Source organism: Microtus ochrogaster, linkage group LG4 (assembly GCF_000317375.1).
Source record: "Microtus ochrogaster isolate Prairie Vole_2 linkage group LG4, MicOch1.0, whole genome shotgun sequence".
NCBI classification, from domain to species: domain Eukaryota; kingdom Metazoa; phylum Chordata; class Mammalia; order Rodentia; family Cricetidae; genus Microtus; species Microtus ochrogaster.
This window is the reverse complement of record NC_022030.1, coordinates 38,514,556-38,534,475: the sequence shown is the minus strand read 5'-3', so window position 1 is coordinate 38,534,475 and position 19,920 is coordinate 38,514,556. Positions and strand designations below refer to the sequence as shown.

At 37.7% G+C, this 19,920-nt stretch overlaps 1 protein-coding gene across 2 annotated transcripts in view; it reads left to right on the top strand.

The window, feature by feature from the left end:
• Window positions 1-19,920, top strand: part of Spag16 (sperm associated antigen 16) — a 1,047,686-nt gene that overhangs the window by 57,292 nt on the left and 970,474 nt on the right. For both annotated transcript variants that reach the window (XM_026786385.1, XM_013351621.2), the window contains exons 6-7: window positions 8,244-8,351; window positions 11,323-11,440. In XM_026786385.1, coding sequence (XP_026642186.1) covers window positions 8,244-8,351; window positions 11,323-11,440 — 226 coding nt within the window. The remainder of the gene's footprint in view (window positions 1-8,243; window positions 8,352-11,322; window positions 11,441-19,920) is intronic.

Genomic DNA, 19,920 nt, shown 5'->3' with positions numbered 1-19,920 from the left:
TATATATATGGAAGAAAAGAGTGTCTATATTAAGGAATTAAGCAATCTATTCTCAGGTACTCCAAAAATACACTTGTACCAATAGTTGTGAGATTTTTTAATTGGTAATTCCAGAACCAGTGGACATTATTGGTTTCCAATAGAATCATTGGTGGTTGTAAAAAATATAAGAAAGATGACAAAACTAGATTTTACCAATACCTAGCCACAAATCTAGCCCTACACAAAATACTAGAAGGAAAACTCCAACATAAGGAAGTTGGCTATAACAACTAAAACACAGACAATTAATGGTGTCATAGCAGCAAATCACAAAGAAGGGGAAAACGCACAAATTAACATTACCAACAATGAAAACTAAATTAACAGGAGATAGCAATCACTAGTCATTAATATCCCTAAATAATGGTCTCAACTCACCTATAAAAAGGCACAGACTAACAGATTGGATACAAAAACAGAACCCATTTTTCTTCTGCATACAAGAAACATATTTCAACCTCAAAGACAGACATCGTCTCAGAGTAAAGGGTTGGGAAAAAATATTCCAATTAAATGGACATAAGAAACAAGTATGTCTAGCTATCCTAATATCTAACAAAATAGACTTCAAGCTAAAATCAATAAAAAGAGACAAAGAAGGTCATTTCATATTAGTCACAGGAAAAATCCATCAAGAGGAAATCTCAATACTGTACATCTATGCCCCAAATACAAGAGTACCCTCATATGTAAAATAAATACTTATAAAGCTCAAATCATACTTTGAACCCAGCATACTAATGGTGGGAGATCTCAGCACTACCCTCTCACCACTGGACAGGCCAGTCAGACAAAAAATGAACAGAGAAATAAGGGAACTAACAGAGGTTATGACTCAAATGGACTTAACAGACTTGTATGGCAAGAACTTGAAATCTTTAAAGAAGGAAATTGAAGCAGACACCAGAAAGTAAAAAAGATATTCCATGCTCTTGGGTAGGCAGAATTAACATAGTAAAAATGACAGTCTTACCAAAAGCAATATATAGATTCAATGCAATGCCCATCAAAATCCGAGCAAAATTCTTCACAGATCTCAAAAGAACAGTATTCAACTTCATATGGAAAAGCAAAAAACCCAGGATAGCCAAAACAATCCTGTACAATAAAAGAGGCACCATAATCTCTGACTTCAAACTCTACTACAGAGCTACAGTACTGAAAACAGGGTGGTATTGGCATAAGAACAGACAGGAGGACTAATGGAACAAAATAGAAGACCCAGGTATTAATCCACATTCCTTCGAACACTTGTTTTTTGACAAAGAAGCAAAAATATCAAATGTAAAAACGAAAGCATCTTCAACAAATGGTGCTGTCATAACTGGATATTAGCATGTATAAGAATAAAAATAGACTCATATCTATCACCATGCACAAAACTCAAGTCCAAAGGACTCAAAAACCTCAACATAAAGCCAGCCACTCTGAACCTCATAGAAGAGAAAGTGGGAAGTATACTTGAACACATTGGCACAGGAGACTACTTTCTAAATATAACCCCAGCAGCACAGACACTGAGAGAAACAATTAATAAATTGCACCTCCTAGAACTGAAAAGCTTCTGAAAGGACTCTTCAACTAGGCAAAATGACAGCCCACAGAATGGGAGAAGATTTTCACCAACTTAAGACAGAGGTGTGATCTTCAAAATATACAAAGAACTCAAGAAATTCATCATCAAAAGGACAAATAATCCAATAAAAAAATAGAGTACAGACAGAGAAATCTCAACAGAGAAATCTAAAATGGCTGAAAGATACTTAAGGAAATGTTCAACATCCTTAGTCATCAGAGAAATGCAAATCAAAGTAACTCCGAGATTCCATATTAAACCTGTAAGAATGGCCAAGATAAAAAACACTGATGACACCGAAAAAAAACAAAAACAAAAACACTGATGACAAGTTATGCTGGAAAGGTTGTGGGGGAAAGGGGAACACTCCTGCATTGCTGGTGGGAATGTGAGCTGGTATAGCCCCTTTGGATATCAGTATGGAGATTTCTCAAAAAATTAGGAAACAACCTTCCTCAAGACCTAGTAGTTCCACTTTTGGGTATATATCCAAAGGATGCTCAACCATGCCACAAGGACATGTGCTCAACTATGTTTATAACAAGCATTGTTTGTCATAGCCAGAACCTGGAAATATATCCCTTGACCGAAGAATGGATAAGGAAAATGTGGTACATTTACACAATGGAGTACTACACATATGAAAAAAATAACAACATTTTGAATTTTGCAGGAAAATGGATGGAGTTTGAAAACATTGTTTTAGGTGAGGTAACCCATACACAGAAAGACAATTATCACATGTACTCACTCATAGGTGGGTTTTAAACATAAAGCAAAGAAAATCAGTCTACAAACCACAATCCCAGAGAACTTAGACAACAATGAGGACACTAAGAGAGACTGACATAGATCTAATCTACATGGGAAGTAGAAAGTAGAAAAAGACAAGTTCTCCTGAGTAAATTGGGAGCATGGGGACCTTGGGGGAGGGTTGAAGGGGGAAGGGCCAATCAGGGAGTGGAGCAGAGAAAAATGTAGAGCTCAATAAAAATAAAAAAAAAAATAGGGGAAAGGCACTAAATTCTAAATAGCCTAATAGTAAAACATAAAGGTATATTTTATGAAGTTTTTAACTATTTTAGTAAATTATGTAAATATGTGAGAAACTAAATCCATGACATGCAAACTCTTGAGATAATTGACCTCAAAGTCATTGCATACTGTGAATATCCAGCAGCCATTGTACAAATTAACAAAAATTTGTCTTGAAAAGTTAGTATCTTGAATTTTTGTGTTTGTTGAAATAAAATTTGCAATTAAATTGCAATAGTTCTAAAGCTCTGGATAAACTTAAAGGAACTATGAAATAGGTGTACCCTAGCCTCTCTGGGAAAATTTCTGCTTTTCAAAATCAAGGTAGGATGGCTCATCTCCACTTTCAACTGGATTGAACTCAAAATCACCATGGGGACACACTTAATGAAGGACTTATAGGAAGGTTTAACTGGACAGAAAGATCCTCCTTAAATGTGGATAGCTACTGCAGCAGGTCTTCTGACCTTAGCACCACTCATGTCATGTTTTAGGTACCATTCTGTCCCTAAAAGCCTACACAATAATATTCTGACCTTAAAATTAAACACCTGCCAAAACAGGAACAAAGGTCTAGTTCATAGTTTCAGGAAAATCCTCAAGGGAATGTCCCTAAGCATACTAGCCTTGCTTTTGGGCTTCTGTAGTTCTTCTTGCTAATTGACTACCCAGGATACGGTTTTTGTGTATAAAAGACAAAAGGCTATCAGATTCTGAGCTGTATGATATGAGCAAGAAGCACATCTCTATCCCACCTTGTCCACCAGTCACTTCTAAATAATTACCCAATGCTTAGTATTAATTACAAACTGTTTGGCCTATTAATTAGGCTTATTTCTAACTGGTTCTTACATTTAAATTAACCTGTTTCTATTAATCTATGTATTGCCATGTGGCCTTGGTATTACCAGTCTGCTGGCATCTTGTTTCCTGGACAACTGGTTTCTATTTCTCTTGATTCCTCCTTCTTTCTCCCTATATTCAATTTGGCTTTCCCAGCTAGCTATATACTTTCTTGATATAGGCCAAAGCAACTTTCATTATTAGTCAATGAGAGTAAGAAATATTCACAGTGTAAAGAAGGGTTATCCCATAGGATTTCCCCCTTTCTGTCTAACCAAAAAGGAAGGTTTCAACTTTAACATTTTAAAATTACAGACAATAAAACAGTTATGAAGTAAAAATAACAGTTACAATATCTAGTCTATTTGTATTTGACAAAATTACAGAAAATTTTTAATTATCCTATCTTGGTGAGTATCCTATCTTAGTGTGTTCTAAGTTTTATATCTAATTTACCTTTTTATCATAACTAAGAAAAACTATAACTATTTAGTCTTCCACTCCCTCAAAGACCTGAGAAGGATATTGCCTGAGTAAGCAAGAAGTAATTCCCAAGCAAGCTACTTCCCAAACATGTGAGAAATGATAGGAACAGCCAGACTACTGGACACTCACCCAAGGATTCTCTGTAATATTAGAGCATCCATCTCTGGCCTACAGGCTTTGCATATCTGACAAACTTTCCTGTGAAGAAGGGAATTCTGAAGGACTGTACTACCTTGTCTTGGCAGAGCTCAGCAGTTGATTTTCTTGCATCCTGCTGCTTCAGCTTATACAGAAACTGTCAGCAATTGCAGCAAGGGCACATGGCTAGCTTTCGCCAAAAAGAAAATAAACTCAATACAGTTTCTTTAATGCCCTTTATCTTCTCTGGAGTAGTTTGGTGTTGTCCAGAACAGATGAGTTTCACTGCCATAAAAAGTCAGTTATTAAAACATTTTAAATGTTATATTCTGTAGGTATTCGGAATGTTTGAAGATACCTATCTATTTTTGTATATCTAGAAAAGCTAACTAACATGACTCTATGTTTGACTATTAATCTGTATGTATGACTATTAATCTGTATTTCCTAATTATATATTACACTTTTAATTGAGCTGTATAAACATGTCTTAAACAAGAATAGAAATATACATGGAGTATAACAAAATTAAGCTTAACTTTATATAAATAAGTTAAAATTCCTATCAATGTAAATTATTTTGAGATTATCAGTTGTTTGGGATTAAAGTAGATTCAATAATCTACTATTTTTCCAACTATAATAATCTACCCTTTCCCATCATTTCTATATCATATCATCCTTTCTTCTTTAGAAAAGGTTTGACTATGAACAATAACAATTTTTAACCAATGTCTCCTTTAATAAAAAAAGTATTTATAAATATATATAAACATTTTCGGAATTTGGGCATTAGTCTCTAGACTACTTCCTGTTGAGTGGTGTGCACTGGTAATTTTTGAAGGACCCTGAGAAAATCTAGAATTATGGTCAAGTCCTGACTTAGAGACTGAGTTTTATAAGTCAGCAGCCATAAAGCTGTTCTAGATATAGAATTCAGAGGAAGCCATAGAAGATGAACTTTGAAACTTTGGGTCATCTGGCACATTAGAGATCTCTCAGGGGGTCTTTCTTTATCAAACCATATTATTAACTGGAAGGAATCCACAGATTCTCATCTTCTGTGGAAACAAAAGCAGAACCTCTTTTCCAAGGCAGCATATCATTAGACCCAAAATTTGAAGTCAAGATTTTTTTAAATATATAGGTTGATTATATATTTATAAATATATAAATCTAAATATATAAATTTAACTTTGCAGCACCCACAATCAAATGTCTCTTAGCAGTTAAATCAATAACAGTCAAAATATTCAAAGAAAATACAATAATATATATAATCCAGACTCTCTTATTTTCCATCTTTATATGTTTTTTCTTTTCTATTACTCTTTTCACTTTTAAAGATTTTATTTTTTTAAAACTATTCCTTTCTTTCTGTGACTGTCTATACATCCTTTCTTCTTTCTTTCTTTCTTTCTTTCTTTCTTTCTTTCTTTCTTCCTTTCTTTCTTTCTTTCTTTCTCTCTTAAGTCTCTGCACATTGCAAAATACACTGGAACCTGTTTAGAGTTCTTTTTTTTGGTCTGAACCTATCCTTATTGTGCATCTGCATTGTTTTTTGATTGCATTAGACAGGTCTTAAAACTGCTATGTTAACTGTCTGTTCTGCTCAGCTTAGTGAATGGTGCTAGCACATGGTAGTTGGCTCCTCCCTTCAGTTCTGAGTATCTAGTCTCATGGTGGAGGTACCATGAGAGTCATGCTCACAGCCCCAACTCTGGGAAGTGGTGGGTCCATGCTGTCACCCAGTTGTATGCAATCCACACTCCACAAACCCCAATCAAGTGTTCTATAATAGGACTTTCTAAAAGAGCTGTCTGTGCTGCCAACATGAACTAGAAAGTGACTTTATAGGAGTATGCCTCTGTTAGCTGCCAGCAAACAGAGCCTACCAGAGAAAAGACTGTTACCAAGAAGCTGTGCTTGAGTCTTTGTGTGTGTGTGTGTGTTTAGAATCCTTTTTCCAAGCTTTGGGTGCCATTTGTAAACTGAGGTTTCTCTGTCCTGCCCTATCCTTCAGCCACTTCTAAATAATCACTCAGAGGCTTAATATTAATTACAAACTCTTTGGCTTATTGCTAAGGCTAATTATTAACTATCACTTACATTCATATTAACCCATTTCTGTTAATCTATGTATTGCCATGTGGTTGTGGTTTTTATCAGTCTGCTGCCATATTGTTTCTTGGGTAGCTGGCTTGTATCACTCTCTACTCTACCCTTCTTTCTCCCTGTATTCAATTTGGCTTTTCTGCCTAGCTGTATTCTGCCTTGCTATAGGCCAAAGCAGCTTTCATTATCAGTCAATGGGAGCAGCAAATATTCACAACATGCAAAGGGTTATCCCATAGCATATCAGTCAGCAATAAAGACACTCTTTTCAGCTTTAAGGGTGTCCATGTGGTGTTGTTGGATTGGCTTACCCAGCAACACAGAGTATCACTCATGTCATCGAGTCCCAGATTGAGTAAAAAGAAGAAAACAAGTCTAGCGCCAACATTTCACTTTGTCTCTGCAATGCGAACAGCTGTCCCTCACTCCTGATGCTACAGCTTGCCTGCTAGGGTGACTGTGATCTCTAACTGTGAGGGAAAAGGAATCCCCTGCTTTAAACTGTTTTGTCATAACAATGAGGAAAGAAACCAATACACATGGCTTCTTGGGTTTTGATTTCTTTCTGTAGCTAGTATTATGCGTATTTTGCGATGTAGTTAAAAGCTGTAAAAATAATTATTGCCATGTTTATCAGATGAGTTTTCAAATCTGAATATAGAAATCACAATTCATTATACATACCAAAATGTTGGCTTGAATATAACTTTGAGGATTGGATGGAAGATGATAATTATTAGTGTTGTGTTGATTAGGTATTGTTTAGTAATATGTGATGAAAACTCAAAATTCCTTAGTAAAGATAAAAAAAAACTTATTCAAGAAAGAATTGAAAGATTAAGGAGAAGAAAAACTTATAATTTGTATCAATGTCACTTTGACCACACACCACCTGTAATATGAAAAGTCCCACTGATCAACATATCCTTCACCAGGAACCTGGAGACCTAACTTTAACCCACAAACTTCCTTGGTCGCACCCAGACAGTGTTCCTCACAGCATCCTCTGACGTAGCTTAAAACTGAGGCTTCTCTGTGTGCATTCACTTTCTGTGGTTCTCAGTCACACACACAGGCAGATTTCTTCCCTTCTGATCTGAAGGTCGCATGTCCTCCCCCCAGGTCAGCTCACTTTTCAGAATGTGAAAGCATGAAGAAAGCAGCGGCGTCAGTTATCCAATACGGATAGAGAGTTGGTTTTGTTCATTATAACCTGGCCTTTACTGAGACTAGTATATAACCGAAGTGAGTCAAGCACTCCCATTAATACTTTACATAGAACTCTACTTTAGATAGGATTTCTATGATAATAGAAATAGAATTCTATGATAGGATTTAGATAGGATAAGCTTTCTTGCTGTACTCGGTTTGAATTCCTACCCAATAAAATAATATTTCTGTATTGATTGAATCATTAATATGCTGACATTTTTAATAGTTAACTTTCTACTGATTAAGAATTTCATATGTGTGATAAGTTTCTAATAAGGATATCAATTATATATAGTAATCTGATCCTCTGATGGTACGTATTTCTCATCTTATTTAACAGGACAAAATTTTGGTTTTCTGGAATTTCTGTGCTTTCTAAACTATCCACGCTAAATGGTATAATATGTCATTTGTCTTGAAAGTGAAGATTACACTCCCGTCTTTTATTTCTAATTATTGTAAATTACTCCATTTTATATGTATTTTAAATTTGTAAGTCAAAATTCTCCCTGGAAATAATTGGGTTATAATCTGCATGTATCTTGTAAACATACCTTCTAATTTGATTTAAAAATTTATGTATGATTCACATTTTTGAAAACACAGCCTTTGTCCTTTCATAACTCAGTGATTTAAAGTAATGTTGGGCCCCCAGTGAGAGCCTAGCGCCTCTTTGCCCCCCAGTCCTCACCAGTAAGTAATTGACTTACTCATTATTGACTATGAACACTGAGTACTCTTTTAGGAAATAAATAGCAGCTGTCTTGACAGTTGTTGTTGGTGGTGTTTTTTTCAGAAGGGCCAGAGAAGATCTGCTGAAAACTCAGAAGGAACGGGACTTTCATCGCATGCACCATAAGCGCATAGTGCAAGAGAAGAACAAGCTGATCGCAGACCTGAAAGGGTGAGATGCTTGTGGTTGTTGGAGAGTTATCTGAGCTACTGGGATCTGACTGTAGGAGGACTTAGTGAATAAAGTTGTTCTTTCAAGTTTATTGGATAGGAAGTTTAGGCCCTTGATTGAAAGAACATTCATACTAATGGGGTATATGATTGAGAAGTTAAATAAAAATATAAGAAAATGTGCTCCACTGTTGGTTTGTCAGTCAAGACAGAGTCTCAATAAGACTGTGAAAGAAGGGCTCCAGGGTGTGTTTTCTATGAGCTGAATTCTCAAGAGTGGATAAGCTGGTGGAGTGGAGCCCTCAGGCAGTGCTTGTGAGACAGTGGGCTGTGTGTGCAGCAGAACCAAGTCATGAAGGCAATGGGATGTTCACCAGGTGAACCATGGAAGGCAAAGAACAGACAGAGCTTTGGTGAGATTAGAGACATATCCTAGACATATCATATTAGTTTGAATACATAAGAGCAACTTTAGAAGTAATTTTGGAGGCATTCTTTAAATTTACTTTCCCTTCTTCAATAGCTTCCTTGTGTTCTTTTTCTGTAAAACAAAAATTTAGCTTTATAACTGTTAAATAAAATTGTCTTTTGTTTAAGTTAGTACCACCCAATATAACTTTCTGTGTTGACATGGACATTATAAATTTTATATTCAATAGAAACACTAGGTATTTTTATTTAAATTATACCCACTAAATATGCAATTAAAAGGGGCATACTCAGCTAGTTATTTTTAGTAATGACATTATGTAACACCTGGCAAGAAGCAATTTAAGGATGGTAGGGCTTATTCGGGTTTACAGATAAAGGGATACGTGCCACCATGGAGCAGCAGATATGGAAGCTGGGGTGCGATGCTGGCTGGTCATATTCATCTGTCATCAGGAAGTAGAGTGTGAACAGGAAGTGGGTTCAGACTATACACCCTCCAGGCCTGTACTAGTGACTGACATTTCCTAGTAAGACTCAACCTCTTGAAGATTCCCTAACTTTCCCTAACAATATCAGTATCTGATGGCCAAGCAAGGGAGTTCACGAAGCTGTGAGGAACATTTTACAAATAAACTCTTAAAATTTTTGTGCCTCATGGGCTACCATCTCATTGTACCAAATACCGTTTTATTTATTTATTTTATTGAACTTGCAAAGTCCCCACAGTAATTAGTACTCCTAGCACTGTTCAAAAGTCCAACTCATTCAGAACTCAAGGCAATTGCTTTTCTGTGAGGTTTTATAAAATCAAAAGACAAGTTACATATTTACAATACATAATGGTACAGGGTAAATGTTCCCATCCCGAAAGGGATCTATAACAAGGCATTGTCAAACAAAAGCAAACTGAAACCCAGTAGGACAAAGGACTAGTCTTGTAGGTACACATCTTACATCTGGGGTTTGTGGGGCAGAGGACCAGTCCTGCAGGTATATACCTTATACCTGGGGTTTGGGATAGACTGTTTTTGTGCTACAAAGGTCTTGAGTAGCTCTCTCCAAAGTCAGCCACCTGCAGCTGTATCCTCTCCCTGGTGCTGGCCTTCATGCTGTGTCTGTAACTTTCCTTAGTAGCTATCTCATAGCTTTGATATCTTTAACATCCTAAGGTTTCCATTGTAATATAGGCTTACTATATTTTGTGCAAAGAATGGATATACTATATCATATACTGGTAGCTGTATTTCATTCCGTTTGTACACAGTAATATATTAATGTAATATATGTATAATAGATAATATATTACTGTGCACAAACGGAATGAAATACAGCTACCAGTATATGATACAGAATACCTGAAAAACTTGTGCTGGGTGATAGAAAAGAGCACCCAGTGAGAAAATATTTTATGATACCAAGTATACGACTCTGTGTTTTCTAGGATGTAAGGATACTATGTTTTGATAAAAATATGATCTTCATGGATCTATATGTTAATTCAAACTGTTAACTCTGACACTTGGGATCTATATCTTTTACTTCATATATTTAATGTTTACTTCAGTAAAAATTAAAGCATAGTTTGAAGGCATTTTTTAATTAATAAAATTTAAGGTATTTCTATGTATTAAGTAGTATGATCATCTGTTGAACATTAAAGTATTTTTAGACCTAGAGAAATGGCTCAGTAGTTAAGAACATGTGCTGCTCTTCCAGAGGACCTGAGTGTCACTCCCAGCACCTACATCAAGCAGCTGACAAGCCTCTGTGACTCCTTTTCCATGGGATCTGACGCCCTCTTCTGGTCTCTTTCAGCACCTGCACACATGCAACATACAGTCACGTAGACACAGAATTTAAAAATATATCTTTATACACTTAATTTTCTTAATATCAGATCAATCAAACATGTTTTTTAGGACTCTTTCACTTTGATATAAACAAAACTTCCAGTTTCTGGTTTAATCACCTATTGTCTGCAGCCCTTGTTTTCTTGAGAATTGCTTTGAATTGATATAAGAATACTTATTTAGTTGTTTTTTAAAATTTGTATTTCAGTTTTGTAGAACTGATGACATGTTCTCATGATCTCAGACTGGTCTTGAATTTACTATATGGCTGAGAGTGGCCTTAAGCTCCTGATCCTCCTGCCCCTGCCTCCCGAGTGTTGGGATTACAGGCTTGTAGTACTATTCTGCCTGGCGATATATGCTTTCTAAATTGGAAAGAACTACAACAATCTTCTGAGTATATACTTGTATGTAGCAAAAAGTGCTGCTGGGTCTAGGAAACTGAGTAAGGAAAAAATGCTTTCCCATCCTGTGCTTATCCCTCACCTGAGATAGATGGAAATTAAGCAGGAAATAACACTTCTGTGCTTCTTGGCTGTGGCATGGGACCTTTATATGGCCACTCATTTTTATTCATAAGCACACAAAAATTGAATGAAAGAAGAGAAAAAGGTTTAGGTGTTAGATGGAAATCACTGATCTATCTATTTTACCTTTTCTGATGATGCAACTGCTCTTTTCCTTTTGTAGGCTGAAATTACATTATGCATCTTATGAACCAACTATTAGGGTGTTACATGAGAAGCACCATGTTTTACTGAAGGAGAAAATGCTGACCTCCTTGGAAAGAGATCGAGCTGTTGGGAAGGTAAGGAAAGAGGCAGTGAAGACTACCCTTAAGCCACTTTTAATCATTCTTTATTGCGCATGTGACTGTATATGTGTACATATGTATTTTGTGTGAGGAGTGTGTGTTCACAGATGTACACACTATGTGGAGGCCAGAGGACACTGTTTTATTCTCAGACGTGCTGTCTACCTCTTTTGAGATGGGTCTCTCAGTGGACTGGAGCGTATCAATTGTGCTAGACTGGTTGACCCAAGGGACTTTCCTGTTTCTCTGTCCCCAGTGCTAGGATTATAACTATGTGCCACCATAATGGATGTTTTTATGGGGGGGGGGTCAATTCAAGTTTTTAGGGCAAACAGTTTGTCAACTGAGCTGTTTCTCCAACCCTCAGTCATTTATTTTTTATGAGTACAATAATGGTTTTGTTTTCTGAGGTAAGTTTTAAAACATTGCCCAGAAATTTATGAAAATTTATTTGAAAACATGAAGAAAAAGTATCTTGTCTATTAAAAACCTATAATGATTATTATTTCATTAATTAGTGTGTAACTTAAACATAAATTGATGGATTATTAAAGTACAGTTAGAGGAAAATACTCAGCCATTGTCATTAAACTATGACCACGACTTGGGTTTAAATGCCAGCTGTTTACATCAGCATCAGGCAGGGTATTTAGGAGATGCTTAGAGTCTGAGACTGGCAGCTGGCTGGCTTGTATATGCTCCAAGGACTGAAATGTTGCACACTGACCTGGGCCGGTGGCTCTGAGTTTGCTGGATCTCACTAACTGGGTTTGATGGTAGTGCACAGAGGGGAAGCCAGTCTCATCAGGATCTGTTGCAGAGCGGTGTGAACTTGAGAGAGTGCTAGACACTCTCAGGGAAGGTGGGGTTTCCATTGGAGGGAACACACTATTGAGTTTTCTTTGTGCTTAATTTTTATTGGGCATTAGCGGAAACAGGACAGAGGCTGAGGTGCTCTATTGAGTTTGATTAATTCTCTGGCCACACACTCTATATATGTCCTCCCTGGGATAACCGTAAGCTGTATGCTTATGTGCTGTTGTAGAGTTGTTCATCCAGTTAGCTGCTCACCTCTATTCATCTCGGATTCTGCTTGTTAGTAATTGACCTTGACTATCTGATAGCTGTTGGTTACTTGGCCAGCTTCTCCCCTCAGTCCTTGCTTGTGTCTCACTAACTGTTAATTATGCTGACTTCTCTGGCTTTGTTAGCTGCTGATGTTGACTGTCTGCTAGTCATTAGGCATTGGTGGGTGTTGCTGTCTCTGACCTTGAAGGTGTCCTAAGTGTTAATTATACAGAGCTCTTGGCTCTCACAAGAAGAGAGAGCTACTTCTAGCCAAGAAGTAGCTGCCCTGCTCTTGGCTATCTTTTTGTCTATGAGATAGTCTAGGTCTCATTCTGGAAGGTGTCGGGCTCATTAGAAGCCATCTTCACTTACATCTTAGTCTGTTTAGAATAGTTCTGTTAAAAGAAGTGAGAATCCATAAGAAACAATAGTGCCTACCACGAGTTTTGCACATTAGAAAGGTCTTATGGAAGTTAGCCACCTGGCCCATTGTCAATGAACCTGCTTGTCCCTCAGTAGGTCCCCTTGGCTATCTCATATCCAGCTGTGAGGTCTCTTATTTATCTTACTTCTTCTCCACACTTTGCATTTCTTAACCCTTTAACTTCATTCTCTGCCTCCACTGTAACATGTGAGCCATTTCCGCCTGAGTCATTTTACGGACTCTCTTAGAGGAGCAGTTCTCAACCTGTGGGTTGAGACCCCTTTGGAGGGGGTGTGGAATGACTTTTTCACTGGGTTGCAAATCAGATATCCTGCATATTGTTTAGTTGCATTAATATTCCTAACCATAGCGAAATTATAGTCCTGAAGTAACAATGAAGTAATCTTATGGTGGGGGTCACTGCATCACAAGGATTCCTGTATTGAAGGGCTGCAGGGCTAGAAGGTTGGGAATCTGCTCTAGAGACTTATCTCCCACCTCACAAACTCTCAGAGGTGAGAGACAGTGTTAGTAAGTGGTAGTCACAAAAATAATATTGCCATGAAAATGAGATAAATGAGAGAAAATCCTTGGAAATTGCTCCCAAATATATATTTGGTGCTCTTAACTATGGTTTAATTTACTTCCTTTATGCTGAGTGACATTCTTACCTTCTATCTGAAGTGGATTTTTTTTGTATAGAGCTAGGGCTTTGGGGAGGGACTGTTGGCATAGAATTTAAGAATAATAAAGCAAAATGTTGACACACCACATTAAAATATGTAAGAGTTTGTTAAAGAATGCATGACTGTGACTATGCTTAATATTCTTTTGTTGTTTTCTGCACATTTTAACTTATGCCCAAACTCAGAAGCTACAAAAACTTTCTTGATGATAATACAGTTCCTATAATATTAAGATGTTTCTAAATAATGTTATTTTTGTTTCTTTATTAAAATTCTTAACCATTGAAATACAAAACATCACTGTTTCTATGCCTTTTGTATTTGGAATTTAATTTTGTGTCCTTAAATATTTAAATAATATTGTAAGCAATACTGAATAAAATGAATGTTTTAATTATCTAAATTTTTACCACATTTATTTCAAGCTCTAAAAGTCTGATTTCCTTGATTCTTTTTACACTAACACTGGTAAGTATTAGTGATATTTCTCATTATTTTGACAAAACTTTGACAATACTTGAGAGAGGGAAATGAAGGAGGGAAGAGTTCCCAGTTGAGGATGCAGTCCATTATGGCAGGGACACCATGGTACAGAAGTGTGAGATAGCTGTTACCATGGCATCCACCATCAGGAAGCTGAGAAATAAGGCTGCTCCTTCTCAGCTTGCTTCCTCATTTTTATTCAGTCAAGGACCCAGCCCCTGGAGTGGTGTTGCCTCTATGCATTCAGGATGGGTCTCTCCTTTTCAGTTCTTTCTGTAAATGGCATCACATACCTGTTCAGAAGTGTGCGTCTATAAATTCTAAATCCAGTGAAGTTGACAATGAAGACTAATGCTTGCAACTTGCTTACACTGTCCTTGGGTCCTTGACTTCTACTTCCACAAACTGAGCAGAACTGGCTTTGCCATCCCATCTGCTGTGTGTCTCAGGCTAAGTTATATACTTGGAAACATTCTCCTACCCTTTGTTTCTAACATGATGGTGGTTCCTTAAGTTAGTCAAAGGCCATGTTGAGGACATTTATGACATGCATACAATCTTTGGGTTTCAGACTTAATTACTGCCTTATTAGAAAAAGATTAGAATTGGGAGTAATCATGTGAATCTTAGTAGTTTGTAAATTAGTCCTGAAATATTCAGGTCTTTTATATTTTCTTACACATTAAACATGGATGAGTTACTTGCCTTTAGGACTGATACTTTGTGAAGTTAATCAGGTTTTAACATATGTATAACATAGATAACATGGCAAGATGCACTGAAAACTGTTGTGACTATAAAACTGGTTTATTTGTCCTTTAGCCCATACTCCTGCTGAAGACAAAAGATCATCTAGATCCTTCTGGGTTAAAACAACCTGTTAAACTTAGCACATGATGTATAAAAATGATATTAACTGCTTAGCAAAAATTAATTTTCTATTAAATTTCTTCATTATTATGGGCCAAAAGGCCACATAAATATTTGTATGGCGTAAAGTCTACATTCTAGTCTCTGTCTACTTTCTGATGTTGTTTATCAATTAGGTTTGCTCATTTTTGGTGTTGTGTTGATGTATTCTGTTCCTAGTAGTTCTTTTAAATGCAAGTCATGGAACCTGGCTAACTCCATTGCCTTTGCTATTGTAGCTGTGAGCATTTAGCAGTATATCATGTCAGACTTGTGTTCCTGGTCTAGTGTATTTCATGATAACATTCATGAGGCTGGAGAGATAGCTTAGTAGTTAAGAGCACTTGTTATTCTGGAAGGGCTCCCAGAAGCCATGTGGTAGTTCACAACCATTTATTACCCTAGTTTCAGAGGATCTGATGTCTTTTTCTGACCTGCATGGCTACCAGGCTCATAAGTGGTACAAATACATTCATTCAGGCAAAAACGCTCATACACAGTAAATAAGCCTGAAACAAAACTATTTTAATGCTAACAGTTCTATGTACTCTACTGAAGTATGAAGACGACTGGGTGCAGAGTTTCTGAGTACCACCTGAAAGGTCCTATGGTCCTATAGTGTTTTATAATATTATAAAATGTAGAACTTCGGTAAAGCATAGCACTTGTTCGCAGCTGCTCCCTGAGGGAGGAGGAGTGTGTCTACTGGATTTGGAGCAATTTGTTTGTCCTTTGCTTCAAGGCCTTTCTCATGCCTGACCTCTGATTTCTCTTCTCTTGGCTCTAACTGTGTTTCTTTGTTCTGTTGTAGGGGCTATGTTTCTGTACTGTTATACACTGAATGCCATTCTGTGCCCCCATTTGTCTCAGCAATCTTCACACCTATTCTTATTTTTACTTTATTTAAAAAAAAAGAATACAGACTTGGAAAATATTTACTGTTGGGAAATACTAGAATTTATTTCTTGATGTTGAAAATGGAGCAGTTATGTTTTAGAAATAGGTTTATTCTCTCAGGTACATTGGCTGTTCAAAGTTGTAGGCTCATTACAGTATGAAAATGTCATATTTAAAAAGATTCATTAAGAATGAAGTTAATCCTGGGTACTTGATCGTTTTTCAGGACTAGTTTTCAGATATCAGTGCAAATATGATATGAAATCCAACATTTTTCTGGTAAGCTCTGTATTATACATGATGACTCACACACAAAATATTTTATTTAAACCTAAAATGGGTCAAATGATTGATTAAGCAATAATAATAAAGTTTATATAATAATGCCAGTAAATAGGCTTAGGAAAAGTTGTGTATCTGTAGGTTAAAAGGGTCAGTCAAAGAAATCCATCCTGGCTCTAAAACCAGAGCTAGTTAAAGTGAAAGACCCCCATACTTAAAAAAACCCCATGCCCACGTACTATGTTAAATTTTGCTGAAATTCAGCTGGGCCCCTCAGCTCAGCCGATGCTAAAACTGGCTCTCTATGGATTGCAGACTCACTGACTAGGCTAAGAAGAGGGAATCCTCCACCCCCCAAGCCAGTCTATCTAAATTGTCAAACTTGCTGCAGAGTGCTCTATCTAGCTTTGTGGTTTTTCGAGACTATTCCACCCCCCCACCCACCCACCCAAGACATCCTATCTAAATTGTCAACCTGCTACAGGGTGTTTTATCTGGCTTCATGGTTTTTCGGGGAAATTCGAGAATAGATACGGGGCCATCCCCAAGGTGAGCTAAGCCCGCCAATTTGAGAACCAATAAAATGCTGTTGCTAGACAAGCCTCTTATGTAACTCCTAAATCCTTATAAATGCATGATGTGCCATCAGCCTGACATGCTCAGTAACTTAATTGTAACTTAGTTGCTGCAGCATCCTCAGGTGCCTGTGTAATCAATAAAGACACCTCTTGCTTATTGCATCTGTTGGCCTGAATTATTGAGACTGTGGGATTTCTCCCACCACCCTTGAAAACGAGGGTTTTTTCAAAAGAAACATACCCTGGCCCTGAAACCTGAACCAGTGAAAGAAACACTTTATCCCTAAACTCAGAAACGAAGAATAACACCCTGACTCTGAAACCAGAGCCAAAGAAACACACTTTGGCCCTAGAACCAGAGCCAGTGAATGAAATATGCGTTAGCCCTGAAATTAGAGCCAGAAAGCTAAAAAAAGACCAGTAATAAAAACACATTTTGGCCCTGCAACCAGAGCCAATTCTACCCTTGACCAACAGAAATATAAAACCAACCAACCCCTGTGCAAGAAACAAACCAATCCCTGAGCACCCTCACTCTAAACCCACAGCCAGTGAAAGAAACATTTTATTCCTGAACCCAGAACCAAAGAGACAAACCAGGACTCTGAAACCAGTGCCAAAAAAAACACACACTTTGTCCCGAGAATCAGAGCCAGTGAAAGAAATACACCCTGGCCCTAAAATTAGAGCCAAAAGGCAAAAGGCAAAAGGCAAAAAAACAAATTTGGCCCTGAAATCAGAGCCATCTCTGCCCCTGAGCAACTAAACTAGCCAGTCGCTGAGCAGGAAAACTAAATAGTTTCAGAGCAGAAAACCTTCTCCCTAGAAAAACTATACCACTAAGAAGGGCTATATAAGACCCCTGCCTCTTTTGGGTTCAGCTGTCCTTTTCCACTCTGGCAGAGGCAGTCACTATCCTGGACTCCTCCTTCCCAATAGATCTCTTTCTTAAAAGATTTTTGGGTGAAAATCTCCATTCACCAGAACAGAATAGAAGAACCTTGCTGAGATGTCTCTTAGGGTACCAAACAGAAAAACCTTGCTAAGATATTCCCTTAAGGGGACTGAACAAGGCTGAGCAGCACAGAACAGAGGAGCCTTGGGGAAGGGAGGATGCTGAGGAAGGCTGTGAAGAAAAAGTAACACCTTTTCACCAGAGCTAGAGGAGATTGCTACATTCCTTCAGGGGCTTCTTCTTTAGCAGAGTATAGCAGAAGTAACATCTGGGGACCCCGAAGAAGTGAATATCCCTGCTAGGACATTCCTCAGGGGAACAGAGGAGAGCTCATCTGTAATGGCTCTCTCTAGGAGAGAAACAGGATTTCTATATCCTGCAGGGAGACCATGCCCACCACACACCATCTTCAGATAACCTGGCTTCTTGAGAAGTGAGGACACCTTTCCCTCCAGCGCTGAGATGTCCTATTGCAGCTTCAGCCTTCAGAGCTGTCCCATTGCTTCCCTAGGTATAGTCTGGCTTCCCAATAAGTCAGGATGTCTTTTGCATCTCCAGACCTGTAACACTCATGCTCATTTACAGTATCTATTGTCCATATACTAAGAAGTAGATAATTTATAATTTGTGGAAACCAAGTTATAAGTGGCAAAATGACTGTCGGATATCACACTGTTATAGACCCTGAGCCAATTATCCTGATCCCAGAATTAGGGAAAAGACTATGGTTTAAATTGTAAATGTTCTCTTGGGAAGCAAGCCATGCCTGTGACTTCAGGACTGAGCCTCTTTGGTTAGCTTTAATATAAAGACTGATCTGTTGCCAACAAACATTTTCTTTTAAGAGCTTATTTATCAGGTATACACTGACTGTCAGACTATTAATCTTCTGACTATTAGTGTCATGAAGCCACAGAATTAATTTAAGCAAAATATTTGGAAAAGAAAAACTCATTTAAGTATATGAAAATTTTACCTATGATTCATTACAGAGGATAGATCACATTAGTGCTTATTTTTAAACATAAGGGTAGAATTCCCTTTTAACTCGCACCCTAAAGATGTGAGTTAAGGGCAGCAAAAGGAATCTCCTGTTTACTGTGGAAACCCTGATCATCACTTCCTTAAGTCCTTATCTTAATGAGTATTTTGTTAACTTACTTTGTTTTAGTAAGAGTAGTTTATAGAATACATAATAGTTGCATTGTGAAGTGTCAGAATTTAGAATGTTTAGAATTAAAATTCCTCGAGAATTTCACTCATGAGTACTGTATTAAGACCATTTCCCACCTCCTCCTTCCTGATCCAGATTCTCCTGTTTCCAGAACTTCATCTCAAATCCAGTCTTCTTCTACATTACTATTGTTGCATTCATACACAAAATAATTGCATTTATAAATGCAACCTATGATTCCATTTAGTGTTACTCATACATGTATTATTTAGGGCAGACACTTGTGATAAGAAAACCTATCAAGTGGCTCATCTCAAGAAGCAAACGATTTTTTGCTCTTTCAGGAGCTGCTAACTGTAGGGTAAAAGCGTCAACAAAAGAAACCCACCCTGTCCCTGGAACCAGAGCCAGGTAAAAAAAATCTACCCTGACCCTGAAACCAGAGCCAATTCTGCCCCCGATCAACTGAACACGAAGCCAATAAATCACTGAACAGAAAAACTGGCCAATCTGAGCTTGTCCAAGCTTAAGGGTATTAAAATCTGACCAATACTCTCTCTAAAAATCTCCCTGGAAAAACTCTGTCTTAAAGAAGTTCTAAATAAGCCCTTCTGCATGTTCAGCTTTTAGCTGTTTTTCTCCAACCTGGCAGACACAGCCACTCCCCTGAATTTCTTCTTCCCAAATGAATCTCTTGAAAGAGTTTTGGGTGCAGATCTTTCGCTGGTGCAGAGTAGAATCTTTGCTGGGAAGTTCCGTTAGGGGAGCAGAGCAGAAAAAGGAGCAACCGACACCCCTGCTAGGATGCTCCTTTAGGGAAGCAGAGTTTCGCTGGAGCTCATTGCTACATTTCTGCTGGGGTTTCCCGCTTAGCAGAGTGAAGCAGAGGAAAGGCCAGAGCTGAGCTGGGAAGCTCCCTTAGGGGGAAGGAACACAGCTCAGCTGTAATGGCTCTCTCTTGCAGAGGAGCAGGATTGCCATATCCTGTGGGAAGACCATCCTTCCACGACAACCCCCC